General features: G+C 31.4%; 2 protein-coding genes across 3 annotated transcripts; both read left to right on the top strand.

Annotated features, from left to right (window-relative positions):
- Window positions 1-2611: 2611 nt before the first annotated feature.
- ABCG32 (pleiotropic drug resistance 4) lies at window positions 2612-11905 on the top strand. 2 transcript variants are annotated; one of them, XM_012223296.3, is made up of 24 exons: window positions 2612-3114; window positions 3951-4071; window positions 4182-4270; window positions 4352-4436; window positions 4831-4990; window positions 5146-5222; window positions 5318-5371; window positions 5608-5698; window positions 5784-6085; window positions 6155-6433; window positions 6624-6940; window positions 7053-7213; window positions 7294-7397; window positions 7765-7924; window positions 8029-8151; window positions 8257-8348; window positions 8430-8762; window positions 8834-9124; window positions 9391-9474; window positions 9584-9717; window positions 9831-10058; window positions 10549-10720; window positions 10802-11056; window positions 11435-11905. In XM_012223296.3, the coding sequence occupies exons 1-24, from the start codon at window positions 2840-2842 to the stop codon at window positions 11702-11704; spliced, it is 4257 nt and encodes a 1418-aa protein (XP_012078686.1). In that variant the 5' UTR covers window positions 2612-2839; the 3' UTR covers window positions 11705-11905. The 2 variants fall into 2 exon arrangements, with proteins under 2 accessions (XP_012078686.1, XP_089580828.1); XM_089724702.1 differs by having other exon boundaries at window positions 2918-3114; window positions 3956-4071.
- A 5455-nt stretch (window positions 11906-17360) lies between these two features.
- Window positions 17361-20310, top strand: LOC105639291 (gibberellin 3-beta-dioxygenase 1). Its single transcript, XM_012223299.4, has 2 exons — window positions 17361-17878; window positions 19582-20310. Exons 1-2 carry the CDS (start codon window positions 17439-17441, stop codon window positions 20186-20188), a joined length of 1047 nt encoding a protein of 348 aa, XP_012078689.1. The 5' UTR covers window positions 17361-17438; the 3' UTR covers window positions 20189-20310.
- Window positions 20311-20337: the final 27 nt, after the last annotated feature.

Genomic DNA, 20337 nt, shown 5'->3' on the forward strand with positions numbered 1-20337 from the left:
TTATTCGAGAAAGTAACTCAAAAGTTTTTATTAATTAAAAAGAATTTAATTATGTTAATAATTGAAAAAAAATAAATACATACCGTTAATGTTATTAAAAATACTAATTTTTCCTTTATTAATGTTCAAACTAAAAGAAAAAAAAAAATAGTGCCACATCAGCACTTTAAAGCTTTAATTTTGTGCCATGTAAATTTTAAGTTTCTATTTGTATGTAGATAGATATTCCTAAATTAGATGGCACCCTATTTATTATATTATATTCAATACAAAAGTTCTCTTTGGTAATAATTGATATTCTGTGATGATAAAAGAATAATTTTATATCTTAAATATGTTAAAAATATTAAATAAAATATTATTTTATTCTTTTTTATTAGGTAACAATTAGGTTAAATTGAGTTATCTAGTAAGTTTGAGCGCTAAATTAATGAAAAATTATCAGTTTCGATCAATTTGAATATCTCATAAAAATTTTGAGAGAAAATTAAAAATTATTTTTGTGTCAATATATCATATATGATGACACAATAATACATAATTTAATAATAAATACAAATCAGTTTAATAATATTCAAAAGAATATATCATATACAAGGTCTACCGTGTGGAGGGTGGAGACGTGGAGTAAACTCGAGAGACTTGACAGCATGTGATGTCGTCGTCATCGGATTCAAATTATGAATACCTATAAAAAATATATTTTTATTTTTATTTATTTTCTTTCGGATTAGACAGTTTCCTATATTAGCTTAACTAAATTAAATGGTTGCTTAGGGTCCCATATAAAGTCACAATTATCTAGTTTCTAAATTAATTAATTAAATCACAAAAAATACTATTAAATATAAAACCAATTGCTCAATATGCGATAATTCGATATAATAACAAATTGTGGTAAGTGATTTCAATTTTTATAAAATTAAAATATGAAGAATTAAAAAAATTTTAGCTTTACTGTTTGAAGGGATTAATTCAAAGCCAAAGGCTTGTGTGAAATTAATACAAATGCCAGCATTTGGCAAGCCAATTGGAACAAATTTCAACACTTCAAATAAATGTTGGCAGGGTTAGGAAAGAATTGGAGGTATGTTGGTGTAACCTTTTTTCCTCCCTTAACCTACTCTTTTGTTTTGACTCTCCTCCTCCCCCTATCAATTTCAGTAGCTTGGACAATTTTTACTGTTTTACTTGCCTCTCGCTTTGATGTTTCGGGGTAAATTCGGTAATATTAGTTGTTTTAACACCTGTCCGCTGTTGTAGTAGCATGAGTTAATTATATGTAAGTTTCTATTTAATCCATTTCTAATTTGTCTTTAATGATATATTGATGCGGTTTAGAATAAAAAAGAAAAAATGGAAAATAATGTAGTTTAACTGTTTCCTCATTTTTTGTGGAAAAAAAAAAAATCTAGAGTAATAAAACAAAGAGAGTATAAAATTATAATTAAAACTTTCAATGTTTGTTTTTCCAATTGTTGACACTCGATTATTAATATTTAACTCTAGCGATTAAATGATAATTATAATTGTTGAACTAAACAAATCTTAAAATTATTCTACATTCTTATTAAAAAAAAGCATATTATGATATTCTCAATTATTAATTTAAAATGAATTATTAAAATTCCGCTATTTTATACGAGTAATTTTATTGGAAATTAAAATAAATCATAATGGAATTTCAATTGATGTCAATTTAAGGATTCATTTGACATAGATATAATTATATTTGGTATATATTTGGTTTTTGTATAACTATCATTGAGATGTAATTAAATAAATTAAATATATTAGGTCGATTAGTTAATTCGTGAATTGACTTCTAATCCAATCTAATAGAGTTCACTTTTTTTAAATATTATGATTTAAATATTATTATAAGATTTAAATTACTACAATTTATATTTTAATATGTATATTATTATTATTATTATTATTATTATTTTGAATATATAATATTCTGTTCGGACAATGAATAACATAAAATTAGTAGTCATAACAAGTTAGATGATAAATGTTTTGAAAAATAATCATACATTTATAATTACATTAGCACTTTTTTATTATTAAATTATTTATGAATATATTTATAAAATTTTTACAAATAATTATAAAAAAGTTAAAAAGAAAAAAATTCATTTGAATTGAGTTGATGCCGTCCAATCGCGCTCGCTGATCAAGCGAGTTGGAAGTTGGGTCCGGTTTTCAACACAATCCCATCAATAGTTTATTTTTTTTTAAATGTTCTCCACGTCATTCAACATTGAACATGGTTGTTTTTTTCCCTCTTTTGTTTTTTTTTTTTCATGCTTCTGGTGTAGAAAAAAAAAAAAAACAGCCTCCTTAACCGTTTCAAATTCAATTCAAAAGGTCCATCGTTTCAACTCGCAGTCTCATCCTACTGGAAAGCCACGTACAGTCCTCTTTGGACAAACACGTAAATTTAGGACACGTGTTGATACGTAAAGGCGAGTGTTATCCAATTTTCACGCGCGCAAGTAATAGTTTCGAAGAAAACCCGCCAAGTTTGTCTTTCCCGCGGCTATTAATGAGCCTTCTCTGCACCACTTTAACGCCTATAAAGGAATTGTAGATGGAGAACAACTATAAAAGAAGAACAATAAACCAACCTCAAGGAGAGAGAATGCCAAAGTCTTAATAGAAAGGAAGTGACATTAATGCAGTGCTCAACTACCATTTTAATGGACAAGAAGTAGTTTCCCACTCTCATACACAAACAAGAAAGGAAGTTGTTCTTTCTTTATATGTGGCTTATCTCTCACAAAATCCTAGGGTTTGTTTCCTTGCTGTCAGATCTAAACTCGATCCACTCAAAATGTGGAACTCGGCCGAGAATGCGTTTGCCAGAACGCCTTCGTTTCGGGAGCAAGGAGAGGATGAAGAAGCGCTCCGGTGGGCGGCTTTGGAGAGGCTGCCCACTTACGCCCGAGTTCGGAGAGGCATATTTAGGAATGTCGTTGGGGATCATAGAGAAATTGATGTGAGTAAGCTTGAGGCTCAAGAACAGAGGCTTGTGCTGGAACGGCTAGTGAACGCTGTCGATGATGACCCCGAGCGGTTCTTTGATCGGATGCGGAAGCGATTTGAAGCGTAACTCTCTTCCTAGATTTAATTGAACTTGAGAGTTGACAATTGAATCTTATAATTTAGAAGTTCATTTAATATTTTCAGATAATTAAGTTCTAAATGAAAGATTGACTTGCTAGTCTAGTTCATACATTTTTCTGCATTTTCTTAGAATTGAAGAGGTAATTTAGTTTGGAAAACGACTTTTCAACTCTTGGTTTTTCTTTTTGAATTTTATGTGCTGCTTGTTGAGAGTTGTTTACGGACACAGTACTTCCTTCCACTCTATCTATCTCTACCTGCTGCCAAGTTGATCAGTTGATGACCTCAGTTGACCGTAGAAGGCGAATATTTCTTCTGGTTGGATGAACTAACTCAATTATATAAATTTTTCATAATTAATGGGGTTTTCACCTGCCAAACAAAATTTGATTCTTCAGATGATTAAGAGAAGAAAGTAGACTAAATTTCTAGTTTTAAACTTTTGTCAAATGGAGGCGCAAGAACAAAAAAGGACGGCATCCTCAAGCATAATATAGTTATTGGAATGGGTCCAGTTGAGTAAATTATAGTTAATTTAGGAGTCAAACAGAGCTCCCCTTTTATTGTTATCAAACAGTTAAAATATGGTTATCATCTCAAATCCGTTCTTAGATAAATTTTCTGACCTCCTTGGAATTTAGGAAATTGTTAAATACTTAATTGTACTTAACAGTAGTATGTGTTAAGGGCTTATTTAACAATAAGAGAAAAACAAATTCTCAAAAAAAAAAAAAAAAAAAATCACATCAAAACAAAAATTTAATTTTTGGTTTTAGCTGCAATTTTTTTTATGAAGTTTCATTTGTCTTTATTCACAGAGTAGATTTGGAATTCCCAAAGATTGAAGTTCGATTTCAGAATCTAACAGTTGATTCTTACGTACACGTTGGAAGTAGGGCACTTCCAACCATTCCCAACTTTATTTTCAACATGACTGAGGTAGAATAATTATAATCCTTCAAATTTTTATAGGCGCATGTTTTATTCATTTTTTTAAAACTGTGGATTGATTACATAATTTTAATTTGTTTTGTTCAATCACTGTGAAGGCATTTTTAAGACAGTTGCATATTTATCGAGGAAACAGGAGCAAGCTAACAATTTTAGATAACATTAGTGGGATTATTAGACCTTCCAGGTACATTTTGAGTTTGAACTGTTATTGATTGGTGATTTTTGAGCATTCTTCACATTCTAAGGTGCAAGTATCATGTTGTAGATTAACATTGTTATTGGGTCCTCCAAGCTCTGGAAAGACGACACTGCTCTTGGCTCTTGCTGGACGTCTTGCAAGTAATTTGCAGGTATCAAGATTTTGTGTATCTTACAAATATAGGAGGTCTGGAGAGCTTTGGAATGAATTGTGATATTACTGGTTCCTTAGAATAAAAGGGCTAAACTGAACAAAATTGTTGTTCTGGATTCTCTTGTTGTCTTATAGAGAGATAAACAATGTAGAGTAGGTTCTGATAAAATGCAAGCGACCTTCAAAGAAGCTATTTCATATGTTGTCCCACTGTTTTCATTTCCATCTACATATTGGTCATAATTCAGGAATCACATTATTCTTGCAGCTATGGGATGACCTTTTTTCTAGTTAAATGGTGTGACATCAGCTCTAGATTATTCAAAATGGCACAGCCATGCACTATTTCCTTTCTTGATTTCCAATTTACCTGTTATTCATTTCTCTTGAAGATGTCAGGTAAAATTACATATAACGGGCACAGTCTAAATGAATTTGTTGCTCCAAGGACATCCGCTTATGTCAGTCAACAGGATTGGCATGTGGCAGAAATGACAGTTAGAGAAACTCTTGAGTTGGCTGGACGCTGTCAAGGTGTTGGGTTCAAATTTGGTAAGCTTCAAACTAATGCATATGCCTCTTCTTTTCTTATTTCTCTTTCTCTTGAGCTACCCAAATGAATGCAATCCTTTGATGACTGGACCGTTTAAGCTATAAGGCAAGAATGCATGATTACCGAGATGCTGATTTCCAAAAGTGTGTGCCAGATATGCTTTTGGAACTGGCAAGAAGAGAGAAGATTGCTGAGATAAAACCTGATGAAGATCTTGATATATTCATGAAGGTACTTTGACCTGTAAACTTCAAGGTTCCTCTTTTCTTGCCTTATAATTTGCTATTGCATCAAGTATTTGATAGTTTTACAATTTCTTTATCCAGTCATTGGCTTTGGGGGGACAAGAGACTAGCCTCGTGGTGGAGTACATAATGAAGGTATCTGTCTCTATATGTTGATTTTGTTTTGTGCTTACAGTAAGTTTCCTGCAGCTATAGCTATAATATAACTAAGGGAGTTTCACGAATTGAAGGCCTGAACCTTGGACAAAGTGTTAATTGATACTGAGTTTGATTCATTGAAGATTAACAACTCAAATAGATTTCCTACAAGTTTTTGTAAGGATGTATCTCATGATTAATTAACCTGAAGTACTAAAATATATTTGACAAAGATTTTAGGTTTGGACACATGTGCTGACACGTTGGTGGGTGATGAAATGCTTAAAGGGATCTCGGGGGGCCAGAAGAAGCGGCTCACAACAGGTGTATACAGTCTCCTTCTTGTTTAACATGTGTGGCATTTTTCATTTCTTGCTAACCAGAATGCTATTTCTGTATGCGATTTCAGGTGAATTGCTAGTCGGTCCAGCTAGAGCACTGTTCATGGATGAAATATCTAATGGACTTGACAGTTCAACCACTTATCAAATCATCAAATATCTTAGGCATTCAACTTGTGCCCTTGATGCAACTACTGTAATTTCTTTGCTGCAACCTGCTCCTGAGACTTACGAGCTGTTTGATGATGTCATACTTTTGTGTGAGGGGCAGATTGTGTACCAGGGACCCCGTGATACTGTTCTTGATTTCTTTTCCTGTATGGGATTTCGTTGTCCGCAGAGAAAGAATGTGGCAGACTTCTTGCAAGAAGTGAGTAGAGGAGCCTAGGATATTTGGCTTTTATTATATGTTTTTTGGCTCTAAAACTCTCTTTTACAGGTTACTTCGAAGAAGGATCAAGAGCAATATTGGTCTGCAAACCGCCCTTATCGATACATCCCTCCAGGGAAGTTTGCTGAAGCCTTTCGTTCATATCAAACTGGTAGAAATTTGTCTGAGGAGCTTGAATTTCCTTTTGATAAACGTTATAATCATCCAGCAGCATTATCCACTTCTCATTTCGGTATTAAGCAAAGTGAACTCTTCAAGATCAGCTTTAATTGGCAGAAACTACTAATGAAACGGAATTCTTTTATATATGTTTTTAAATTTATTCAGGTAATTCTATTGACCTTATTAAACAGAGTTCTAAATTATTATTTTGGTATAGTGTTTAATTTTTAAGATGGATTTTAACTACGTTTACTTTGAATTGGTTTTGAAGAACCTTTTCCCTGCTAAATTGTTATATTCATCTCCCTATCCAGTCTTCCATGCTCTAATACAAGTGTTATGAAATGCTCTTCAGCTTCTTATTGTTGCCTTGATCACAATGAGCGTGTTCTTCCGGACCACAATGGATCATAATACAATATATGATGGAGGCCTATATGTTGGGGCACTATACTTTTCGATGGTCATTATTCTTTTCAATGGCTTTACAGAGGTTTCAATGTTGGTAGCAAAGCTTCCAGTGCTTTACAAGCATAGAGATTTGCGCTTCTACCCAAGCTGGGCTTATACGATTCCTGCTTGGGTCCTTAGCATACCAACTTCACTCATGGAGTCTGGTCTCTGGGTAGCAGTTACATATTATGTCATTGGATATGATCCTGATATTACTAGGTAAAACATGAACATACAGCGAATTAGCACACACTAAGACCGTTCACTTCAAGTGGACTTCATTACCTTCATTTTCTAAGTTACAGAATATTTCAATTTACTTCTACTGCAGATTTTTTCGTCAGTTCTTGTTATATTTCTTTCTGCACCAAATGTCTATAGCATTATTCCGTGTCATTGGATCCTTGGGGCGCAATATGATAGTTGCTAACACATTTGGATCTTTCGCTATGTTGGTTGTTATGGCTCTTGGTGGATACATCATTTCAAGAGGTAAAACTCAAGTTTTTTTCAGTATCTATATTTGGTTTTTCCATGTCATAAATTTTCATTTTTTGACTTTCCCATGACAGAATATATCCCGAGATGGTGGATATGGGGTTTCTGGATTTCTCCATTGATGTATGCTCAAAATGCAGCTTCAGTGAATGAATTTCTTGGGCATTCTTGGGATAAGGTTGTTATTATGTGCTCCATGTGCTTTGTATTTTGATGGTTAGTTAATCTGCTGGTTTAGCATAGTCAATATATTATGGACAGTTAAAAAATTATAATTTGAGATTAGCTGAAATGCTTCATAATTTTGCTACAAAATCATTCCTTGTTATATGACACTTCATTGTTTGAAGGTTATATATTTTTTCAGAATAAGCTTGCCTTAAATGCTTTCGACTTGAGGTTTGTTCCTCATGCTTTGAGCTTCTAATTCTGAACAAATGTCTTGCTTGGTTTTACATCTAATACTTCAAATACAATGCCTCCTTATAGGATTCTCACTTCTATTTTAATAATAATTGTTCTTTCTTCCTCTATTGCTTTTGTAGAGAGCTGGGAATGATGCTAACTTTTCATTAGGTGAGGCATTACTGAGGGCACGGAGTTTGTTTCCAGAGAGCTACTGGTACTGGATTGGTGTTGGTGCATTGCTTGGATATACAATTTTGCTCAATGCTTTATTTACCTTCTTCCTAGCTCACCTTAATCGTAAGTCTTTGTATTTATTGAAAATTTCTCCTAATTCTGAATCATGGTGAATGATTTTTCCAAAATAATAATTATACTAAAGTCATGGTTTTTTTATTCTGCAGCTTTGGGGAGGCAACAAGCAGTTGTATCCAAGGAAGAGCTTCAAGAGAGAGATAAGAGAAGGAAAGGTGAAAATGTTGTTATTGAATTGAGAGAGTACTTACAGCATTCAGGCTCAGTAAATGGTTTGTAAACTACATTCAGTACTGACATTTCCTTTCTTTTAATAACTCGCACATGTCTAATGCAGCCAAATGTTTGAGCTTTCAATCATCTTGATTTCTTGGCAGGAAAATACTTCAAGCAGAGAGGTATGGCTCTTCCATTTCAACCACTTTCCATGACTTTCAGCAATATCAATTACTTTGTGGATGTCCCTGGGGTTCGTACATTCTTTTCCTGTCTGAAACACATTTTGTGAAATATTTTGAAAATACAAATTGCTCATTTAACATCTTTTCAGGAGTTGAAGCAACAAGGAGTCGTAGAAGACAGATTGCAGTTATTAGTTAATGTCACTGGAGCATTTAGGCCTGGTGTGCTAACAGCATTAGTGGGAGTTAGTGGTGCAGGAAAAACCACACTTATGGATGTTTTAGCTGGTAGGAAAACTGGAGGGGTAATAGACGGGAGTATATGTATATCTGGTTATCCCAAAAAGCAAGAAACCTTTGCAAGAATTTCTGGTTACTGTGAACAAAATGATATCCACTCTCCCTGTTTGACTGTTCTTGAATCTCTTCTTTTCTCTGCATGGCTCCGGTTATCATCAGAAGTTGACATGGAGACACAGCAGGTAATCGTAGATACCTTTTGCTCTTTAGTGTGGCTTGGGTAGATTGTGACTTCATGGAGTTTAATTTTCAGGCATTTGTTGAGGAAGTGATGGAACTTGTGGAGCTTACTCCTTTAAGTGGGGCATTGATTGGTCTACCTGGAGTAGATGGTCTATCAACAGAACAAAGAAAAAGATTAACAATTGCTGTTGAATTGGTTGCAAACCCATCTATAGTATTCATGGATGAGCCCACATCAGGGTTGGATGCTAGAGCTGCTGCCATTGTAATGAGGACTGTGAGAAATATTGTAAACACTGGGCGTACAATTGTTTGCACAATTCATCAGCCCAGCATTGACATCTTTGAATCCTTTGATGAGGTAATCATTTTCTTTATTTATGTGAAATGTACAGCAGCTTCTGGAGCTGTGTTTTCTTTCCTAAGATATTCATTGCAAGAAATCAGAATTTCTCATGACTAGGCAGCATTATTCTTCTCTCATAGTCCAATGGCCTATTTGGAGATAGCAAATATTCCATCCTTTTCAGTTTATGAGTGAAGAGTCTAGATGAACTTCAGTTAGGTTATTTCCTTTTAGAATGTTATGATAGTTTATTGATCCACTTGTATATTTTGTTATTGCAGCTTTTATTTATGAAGCGTGGAGGACAGCTAATTTACGCTGGTCCACTTGGCTGCAGGTCTAGTGAGCTCATCAAGTATTTTGAGGTGAGATTTTGCATTTGAAATATGCCTTTGCTAATGTATCTGCACTGATTTCTGTTTAAGTATTGAACTTTGCCTAATCATCTAAATGGTATATCCTTCTGTTTTGCAGGCAGTTGAAGGGGTAACAAAAATCAGGCCTGGATATAATCCTGCTGCCTGGATGCTTGAAGTTACTTCCCCATCTGAAGAAATCCGTCTGGGTGTGGATTTTGCTGAAATTTACAGAAAATCTAATCTGTTTCAGTATGTTCAATTTCTGGAAATACTTTGCTCCTGGTTTCCTGCTGTGGAGGGACCACCATCATTATTTTTCTTCTCTCTCCTGTAACTAATTTTTCCATCTCCTGTTGTTTTAGGCGGAATAGAGATTTGGTTGAAAACCTGAGCAAGCCAAGTAGTAATGCAAAAGAGTTGAACTTTCCAACCAAGTATTCTCAGTCATATTTTGAACAATTTTTAGCATGTCTCTGGAAGCAAAATCTATCTTATTGGAGAAATCCGCAATACACTGCAGTTCGCGTCTTCTACACTGTTGTAATCTCATTGATGCTTGGAACAATATGTTGGAAATTTGGATCAAAAAGGTTTTTTGCTTCAAACTTTGTCCGGACAATCTTCCATAATGATTCTTTTATACGTTGTCTCCTGCTGAGATGGTTTCATGCATGGGCACTTTTGGCATTTCTGCTGCGTAATTTGCTCCTATCACTTCTTAATTTAAAAGAAAAAAAATCTAATGTTTCGTATACCTAAGAAAGGTGATATAATCGGTGAAGTAGACTTGTTTTATCCATTCACGATGCTGCATGGGGGTCCCAACAATGATGCAGGGCAAGTTTATGCAAAAAGAGATTGGAGGTCTATGGCCTAACAATTTATTGCGGATGATAATTTATTTACGATACACAGAAAAGGAGCAATTTGTTCCTTTTTTCAATGGATGAATCATGTAGAATGCTTGTGTTTTGTTTCTTGCTTCTTTGGCCTTTACCTATTACTCTCTACGCCTATTCTAGAATCTAATATCATTAGATTTTCTATTATTTTAGTTTACTTAGTTATTTACTTTTGCAGGGAAAATGAGCAAGAATTATTCAATGCTATGGGATCCATGTATGCTGCGGTACTGTTCATTGGGATTACCAATGCATCTGCTGTCCAGCCTGTTGTTTCTGTTGAAAGATTTGTTTCATATCGAGAGAGAGTTGCAGGAATGTACTCTGCTCTACCGTTTGCGTTTGCTCAGGTAATTTCCTTACATTATTTCCATTTTTATTTCTGCAAAATTCATCAACTCTCTAAAGGCTTTTTTCTTTCTTTCTCATAGGTCGTTATTGAGTTCCCCTATGTATTTGGACAGACAATTATTTACTGTGCAATTTTCTACTCCATGGCATCATTTGAATGGACTGCTTTGAAATTTGTTTGGTACATATTCTTCATGTATTTTACTATGTTGTACTTCACCTTTTATGGAATGATGACAACTGCCATCACACCAAATCATAATGTGGCTTCTATCATTGCGGCTCCATTTTACATGCTCTGGAACCTTTTCAGTGGCTTTATGATTCCTCACAAGGTAATTAACTGATTGCTCTTCTGCTTTTAGAATTAAGACTGGCTGAATTAAATGTGAAAATGTAGAGACATAATAGGTCCCTGCAAACTTAAGGGTGCCACAAATCAAATCTCATAAAATTCAGGAGCAAATCTATGCATTTGGCCATTTTTTACTTGTTGACTTTCAAGAGGTGTCATATGACAGTGCAGGATGCACCAATGTCTAAAAAACTTATTTCACTTCTCTGACAGAAATGTGGCATTTGGATTAAATGGCTTGTACTAAATCCTTGAGCTTGATCCTTTTTATATCAGCATCAATTTTTCCGTCATTCAAAACAATGTCTATACAAATTCTTTAACCTTTTTCCTTATAAAAAAATTTATTTATGAGCAGAGAATCCCTATATGGTGGAGATGGTATTACTGGGCAAACCCTATAGCTTGGACTCTATATGGGCTCTTGACTTCACAGTATGGAGATGATGACAATCTGATGAAGTTATCGGACGGGGATCCCTTACCAGTAAAGCAAGTACTCAGGGAAGTGCTTGGGTATAAGCATGAATTCTTGAGTGTATCAGGTGTAATGGTGGTCTGCTTCTGTGTGCTTTTTGCAGTAATATTTGCTTTTGCAATAAAAGCCTTCAATTTCCAAAGGAGATGAAAAGGTAGATCAACATAAATTTTCTAGAGATCAATCATTTGTTTATCTGAATTAGCCAGAAATTCTTGTTTGTGTAAAACAATAATATATACAGTTTCATACACATTTGATTGCTGTACTATTTATTTTATATGAATTATGTCTAAACTGTAAAGTATATTACCGCAGGCTTTGTAAGAAATCGATTGGCATTTTTTTTTTTTTTTTTGGGTATTAATTCAGTTGATATATGATTGAAGAATGACTTGTGATATTAATCTATTGTGCAAATTTATCATTAATTTATGTTTTATTTTTTTATAGCTCTTTTCTGAACATTTACTGGTTTAACCGAGCCTTTTCTCTTTTTTCTTTTTAAAGAATTATGTTGTTTCATCTTGTTCTTTAAGCTTCAAAACTCCCCTCTCCTTTGTACAAAAAAGAGAAAGAACTTTTACTTGCAGGTCCTTAACTAAGAACCGCTATTTGCAAAGCTAGTATTTTAGTTTTTTTTCCCTAAAAGGTTTAAAAACACTGCATAAGGGACCATATTTTATATTTCACTTTTCTTTTCTTTTTTTTTTTTTTTTAATGATTTATTCACAACATCATTCGCAAAATCTTGAATTAAGATAGTTTTGGAAGGAAATATTATTTTATGTTGTACCTATAATATATATTTTTTGGGAACAGCAATATTCTTAATAATTTTTTTAGGGAATTAAGACAAAACTGTATCGACCTAAGAAAGATATTGAAGCCGATATGTATGGTGGCGCTGATGAGCAGTTAGATAAAATCTTGAAGACAAAAAGGTTCAAACCCCACGAGGCCTTTGATGGTACTTGAAAGAAGAATGGTCCACTGGACAGACCAGTTAAGTTTGATAGGGCTATAGAAGAAGCTGATCCATTTGGTCTCCATCACTTCTTGATGGAAGTGAAGAAAAGAAACATACCAAGTCTAGTTGGAACTTTTGAATACTCCATATTAATTGAAAATTACATATGCTTGATTATTTAAATAATTATTTCTAATCATTTTGATAATCTTACATTTATGAGAGTTCTGAATTTTCTTTTGGTGCATAATATTATTAAATCGATAAAGTGTAGTTTACTTGGTCTTTTTATATCTTTATTCAAATAGGAAGGCCATCTTGCTGTACACTGTAGCTTCTCACCGTAACTTCTAATAGTTTTCAATCTCATTTAGCCTCATATGAATAGTATAAATATATATCTATAGGAGAGAGAGTTTATTAAGGCTTGAACGCCCTTTTTTTTTTTTGTCTGTTCTTTGTGAAGGTAGTCCCTTTTTTGTGAGATTTATTACTAAATCAAGATATGATATTTAATTTTATTTGGTGGGAGATTTTAGGTTTTGCTTCTCAGGCGTATATCTTTGATCAATAGAGTATGGTACTGTGGCATATTTCTTTATTGATGCTATTAACGCATAGTGGCGGAAACTAATCTATGTTCGTCATATGAGTAATCTAAGTATAAAAAATCTAGAAAAATTATTATTTTATTATCTAAATCAATTAACGGACTATTTAATGCTATAAAAGTTTATATCTTTTATCAAAATCAACTCCAAGCAGAAAAATTTAATATTATGTTTTTTAATTTTAGTTTCATTATTTAAAAGAATATGAATTCTTTTGTTTCGTTAAAATATCAACAAACTCTACTAGCTACTAGTTATAAAATTCTATATCTGGTCTATATGAGTATTTGTAAATCTTGATATTATTATTAATAAATTATATTTAAAAAAAATAAGTCATCAATGTTGGTCACTCCCATTAATTGTTTTTAAATTTCCAAAATAAAAACATCATCAATTATATTTTCTATTTTTTATTATCAATATTGTTTTTATTATTTCAATTTAATAATTGCACATTTGTTATTTAAAATGGTTATGATAAAAAAGTTATAGTAATAAAATTATCCATTAATCATAATAACTTCTATTTCGTAATTTATGTGAAAAAAAAAATGGACTATCTTTTTAGGACAGAGAGTATAATTTATAATAAGATATAATTGATTCGAACAAATGGATTAGCAATAATTAATGTTTTGACAAAAATTGAGTCTTTTTTTTTTTTTTTTTTTTTTTTTTTTTTTTTTTTTTTTGCCTTCTTTATGTTAGTTTTAGGATAAAACAGCGGAAAAAAAAGAAAAGAAGGAAAAAAAAAAACATTCAAATAAGGAAAAGATGCAAATTAGCTTTTGCCAACGAAGCATTAGTCTAATGGATAAGGTGGTCATGGTGTCTATCAACAAATTCTCTCTATACGGTCTCTTATGGATTAGACAGCCCTTATTAAGTTTCCATTTGTATCTGCAAATTGTAACTATTTTAAATTTTTATTTATATCTGAAAATTATAATTGTGTTAAGTCTGTTTAAATATAAATTGTAATTGTCTTAAATTGCAATATTTCCATGTGAAATTTACTTAAACTTCTCTTTCAACAAAAGTGACTTTAGTGACATTTCAAATTTATAAGGTGAATGAAGTGAATAAGATGAGTACTTAATTGGATATTTAAATGATGGTTTTCGAACGATTCGAAGAAGAAAAGTGAATTTTTAAATAGATTCAAAATGAATTATGGTATATAATTTGTAATTAGATTTGAATTTGAATATTACTTTTTAAGCGGACATCTGTTCCAGTGCCATAAGAAGAAAAAAATAAAGCAACAAATAAGACCTCTAATTATCAAACAATCAAGCAAGTAACTCTCAAGCAACTTAGCATATCAAATTCAAAGAAGCCAAGCAATTTCAATTCCAAATTATTGTCTTTGTTTAAAAAAGCAATGGCCATTTCCTTTACTTTTGTAATTACAACCTTTCAATGCTAATCGATCTTATATTTTCTCATATTCAAACTTACATTCACTTAGTTTTGAGGGCCCGTTTAATTCAGCAGTTTATAACAGTTGATAGCTGATAGTGGTTAACTGATTACTGTTTGTTTTTAATACAATTTTAGTAGCAGTTAAATATAAAATGATCATTAAGGGCATAATTGTTTTCATATTATATATATATATAATTTAAAGAGAATATATATTTTTTTATTTTAATGTATTATATAAAAAATATTAATTAGAACAAATTATTATCAATTATTTTTATGAGGTCGATAAAGTCCATTATAATATAAATATAAATAAATTACCAGTTGATATGAAAAAGTTATAAAATGTGCTACCAATTGATATGAAAACACTATAAAATGTAGTTACTGAAATTGACAGCTGATTAAGACTTCTATCAGCTATAATTGATGATTAAAAATCATATTAAATACCTCCAATGTAACTGTTCAGATAAGCACATATTCTAATTTTTCAGTTGGTATACTCAATATGGCGTGCTACAGCCTCATATGAAGTCGTTGCAAGCTAAGTTTTTCAAACCAATTTATATATAAAAAACTAAAAATTATCTAACTATGTACCAATGAATTTTCAGAAATGCTATCTTGTTTTATATATATTTCAAGTAAATTTTATTTTTTAATTTATAACAAATAATAAATCTATAATATATTTTTTAATAAATAATAATAATAATTTACATTTATCATTCGTAAAATAAGTTACTTATTGAAAAATAATTATAACCGGTCAAATTAAAAATTTATTAAAAATAATAATTAAACATATTATATTCTTACCATATTTAATATATATCTTATTTATTATATACTATAATTTTTTATTTTATTTAATAAAATTTAGATTTAAATAGAAACTACAAACTGGCCATAAAAGGACCTTTCCTATATATTGAAACTCTAATAGAATTATATGATTAAATTAACATATTTTTATCTTACCGTAAATATAATAAAATTTAAAATTGTTTTAATTTATAGTTATTTTTTTGTATAGGATTTTGATTAAAATAGGGAATAATATATCCAATCAAAATAAAAATTTTCCTATATTTTTAATCAATAGTATTTGGATTTTAAGTAAGAAATTAATCTAACCAATCAAATAAAAAAAATACTTAATAATAAATTATTTTTTAGTCAATCAAATTAGAGGGAAAATTGTGATTAAAATACCAGTATGAGATTTTTGTCCCATAAATTTAATTCGTAATCAATTTTATAAAATTGTATCTTGTTATAATTGGTAAGTTATCCTCCAATTATGGATAAAAAAACATATACTACTTCACATTAGATTCACATTCGAATCTCTTTTTTCAATATCCAAAAAAATACAGGTATAAAATTTTCTACATTATAAAAAGACAGGTTTACTATAATTTTTTACCTAATAAAGAGATACGATTAATTTAATTGGTAAGTAGTTTTGTAAGATTTTGTCTTATTCATAATTGTTAAGTTATCTTCCAATTTTAGGTAAAAACATATTAGTAAGATTTTTTACCTTACAAAAAAATAGGTATACTATGAGATTTTTTACCTAATAAAGGGATATGATTAATTTAATTGGTAGACGGTCTTAAATATTAGTATCAAAATAGGTTAGCGTGTTGAATTTGACACGAATCCGCCTAATACTTGATATGATTAGATTTAACATGAATATTATTCATTTAAAAATCGTGTCAAATATTTAAACACGAAGACAATATGAAAAGTAAATGAGTCATACGAATACGACACGCATAATTTATTTATTTAAATAGATTATATATGGGTAAAAAAATTTGAACCAATTTAATTAAATGGATCGTATATAGATTAAAAACTTCGACGTATATAACCCGCTTGGTATATTTATTATATATGAAACTACTTTATTTTTAATTAAATGAGTTAGATAGATATATGAGTCAACATATAACATATAATCTATTTAAATTCATATTATATATAGATCATTCACTTACGATGAATTATTTAACTTGTTTAATTTTCATATTATATATAAGTTATTCGTGTACTCGTTTAATTTTCGTATTAAGGTAGAACTGAACGTCGAGCTGTAGACCATTTTGACACCTTGTCTTAAAAACATAAAAACCCTGGTTAACCGCTAGACTGCAATATCTGACATACGTCCTTCCATAACACAAAACAAAGTCATCAACTGAAATTTGCTTTTGAAAGAAAAAACAGAAAAAAGAAAAAGTCAAAAGACAAAACAAAAAAGGAAAAAATACAAAAGAAAATCTAAGTTGCGTTTCCTTCGCACAATCGTTGCATGTACCTAATTAGAACCTAGCTGGCTAAACAGTCAAGACAAGAGTCAACAAAGTTTTTGATTCCAATTCATGAGAGACAACAGTCAAGACCTCTCTCTCCCACTCCCAACTTTACCTTCCTTGCATCAAATACCTTTGTTGATTTTGTTTGGTGTATGGATCAACATGAACCCTTGTATTAATAATTTATTTAGTCTATAAATAACGTGTTGGTTCAGATAATAAATGCTTTTAATTCTCGTAAAAATGAAAATATAAATTTAATTTATTTAGTCTATTTATTTTATTGAATTTTTTTTTTCACGCTGGAATTATTTAAATAAAATCTTTCAAAAATGAGTAACTCGAGATATATTACTAATTTTAACCTGATACATAACTTTAAAAACCCAAATGAATACATGATTTACAAGATTGACCCATCACCACTGACAAATCTGTATATATATATATCTCCCTCATTCTCAATTTGAATGCGTTGATGCTTTAATTATAAATTTATAATCAAGAATTCTATCTCAGACTCCTAAAAAGACAACACCATGCAACTCAATCAGATAACCCCTCTAGACTTCAAAAATGTTGCCAAACTACCCGACTCTCACAGATGGACTCTCTCTTCAGAAAACCCATCTCAGGATCCATTGACCCAAGAATCTGTTCCGATAATAGATCTCAACGACCCACATGCACCGTCACTTATAAGAGAAGCAAATGAAAATTGGGGTATGTTTCAGCTCACAAACCATGGTGTTCCCATTACTTTAATGCAAGAAATCCAAAGCCAAACCCAAAGATTATTTGCATTACCGGCTGACCAGAAGCTCCTGGCCGCCCGATCGCCGGATGGCTTGACTGGATATGGCATGGCTCGCATCTCCTCTTTCCTCAACAAACAATTGTGGTTTGAAGGGTTCACTATTATTGGATCTCCGGCGCAGCATGCAAGCCAATTTTGGCCAAATGACTACACCACCTTCTGGTACGTATATCGACCATAAATTATCTATATTATTTATAATGTTTATGTAAAATTTATTTTGGTATTTTTATTATATTAACTAGAAATAATTTGATCATAAAAATTTCAAAATAATTTTATAAATCATATCTTTTATTGATATCTAAAATTTATGTTTTTTTTAAAAAAAAATTTCAATCACAACATTTATATAATAAAATTCATATAATTTTGCTCGTCTAATAATTTTACCGAACGAAAGAGTATTATGTGGACCGGCTGCGGTCGGAATATTGTCGAATTTCATTCTTCTTCTTCTGGAAACTGCCACGTAATCTTAGGGTAGTTGGTGCCAGTATAGAATTGAAGGGCTATTTTTGTAATTTACTGTATATCGTTATTATCTATGATGAGAAATAAATGGCTTTTTCCGCGCACGACGTGGGAAAATCTGAGTGGCTGGAAACTAACCTGGGGTGGAAATAATCTAAGTCGTGTACTCGTGTAAGAATTTTGTTGTGAATTTGCATATTGCATGTTCCATGCAATGTCGTTCACGTACGTTCACCCGGTCCAACCGCCGGAGATCCGACCCGCCCAATCAGATACAAGGGTAGTATCTCAAGGCTTATAGGATAATTAATTTTAAGGGCTTAATCATTTTATAAGCAGCACCATAATCATAATCTTAGCTTTTATTTAAAAAAAAAAAAACTTTTATTGGGGAACATATATATATATATATATATATATATATATATATATATATATATATATGGTAATAACATCTACGACATTTAATAATTTTGGTAATAAATGGAAATTATTACAAATTTACACCTAATTCTATACTGTAATCCATTTATGTCTTATATAATCTCTTTTTTTTTTATGATAAATTAAACAGGATTCAGGATAGTGTTAAAAGATTTTCTTAATTAAAATTTTGTCTTCCTTCAAATAAATTAAAATTAAAATTTGATCAAAATACTAAAAATTAACTCAAAAGCCGTTTTTATATAATGTTACGGATCTTTCTTCTTAACTTTTAACTATTTATATAAATAGCCATATGTTGGTAGTAGGCATAATTTTATTTTAATAAATATTAAATTTCAATTTTTATTAAAATTATTTTTTTAATATTTATCAATTTATATGTAAATAAATAATTTTATAGTTGTTATATTCAATTTTAATTTAATAAATATAGTTAAATATAACGTAAATTTTAATTATGATATTAAATTATTTTTTATTTAAATGATAACAACTTTATAATAATTAATGACAATTAATGTTGTGACAGAAATAAATGTTTTATTTTAAAAAAGCATATATGAATGATAATTAATTAAAAATAATAGTTACATGATAATAAATAAAGGAAGAATAAATGAAATGAGTGGCTATGGTCATGTAAATGGAATATACATGCTTTAAAATTTTTTAATATGAACATTGTTACTAAGAAAACTGATTATTCTTTCTTTCTTTTCATTGGATTTGATGTCTGTCACTATGTTCTTGATACGTGCATACTTTTTGTAACCATTTCCATTTTCTTTCTATTTAGAACCAATTTGAACCCAATTAATATTAAGTCCTTGAAGTCGGCCGCCGGCCGCCGACCGCCTGCTTATGTTCAAAACTCCCAAATAGGTCAGATAAATTAATATTATTATATCTTATATTAAATTAAATATATTCCTGTGTTCATGTAGTGATGTAGTGGAAGAATACCAAAAGGAAATGAAAGGGCTAAGCGAGAGACTAATTGGGCTTATGTTTAAGTCATTGGGCTTGGCCCAAGAAGACGTGAAGTGGTTCACAACCAAATCTGAAACCCAACACCAACCTCAATCTGTGCTTCAGTTGAACTCATATCCAATATGTCCCGAAGCCGGCCAGGCCATGGGCTTGGCTCCTCATACAGATTCAACTTTGCTTACTCTAGTGCATCAAAACAATGCCAGTGGCCTCCAAGTATTCAGAGAAGGCAGTGGGTGGGTACCGGTGCACCCAGTCGATGGTGCACTTGTGGTAAATATTGGTGATCTGATGCAAATACTATCCAATGGCAGGTTCAAAAGTGTACTGCATCGAGCGGTTGTGAATGAGACCTATCACCGGACATCGGTTGTCCATTTCTATGGCCCACCAATGGATGCAGAAGTGTCACCGTTGATGCACTTGATTGACTTTGATCATCCAGTGCTATATAGGGCTGTGTCATGGAAGGAGTATCTTGATGCCAAGAAAATCCATTTTGACAAGACATTGGATTTTATTAAACAAGATGCTTTGGGTGTTCCTAAAAATGGGCATTGACAATTTTATAGCAGTAGAGAAATAATTCAAGGAAATCCCGAATCAGTGAGCCCTTGTGTGCTACAATTCTAAGCTGAACCTTCGAGATCTTGTGGGAGTTGCATGTGTGAAATAAGTTAGTATCTGCATGTTGCTTTGAATTTTATGTT

This window comes from Jatropha curcas, chromosome 8 (assembly GCF_041381405.1).
Source record: "Jatropha curcas cultivar XTBG-Jc1 chromosome 8, XTBG_Jcur_1.0, whole genome shotgun sequence".
Classification (NCBI taxonomy): Eukaryota; Viridiplantae; Streptophyta; class Magnoliopsida; order Malpighiales; family Euphorbiaceae; genus Jatropha; species Jatropha curcas.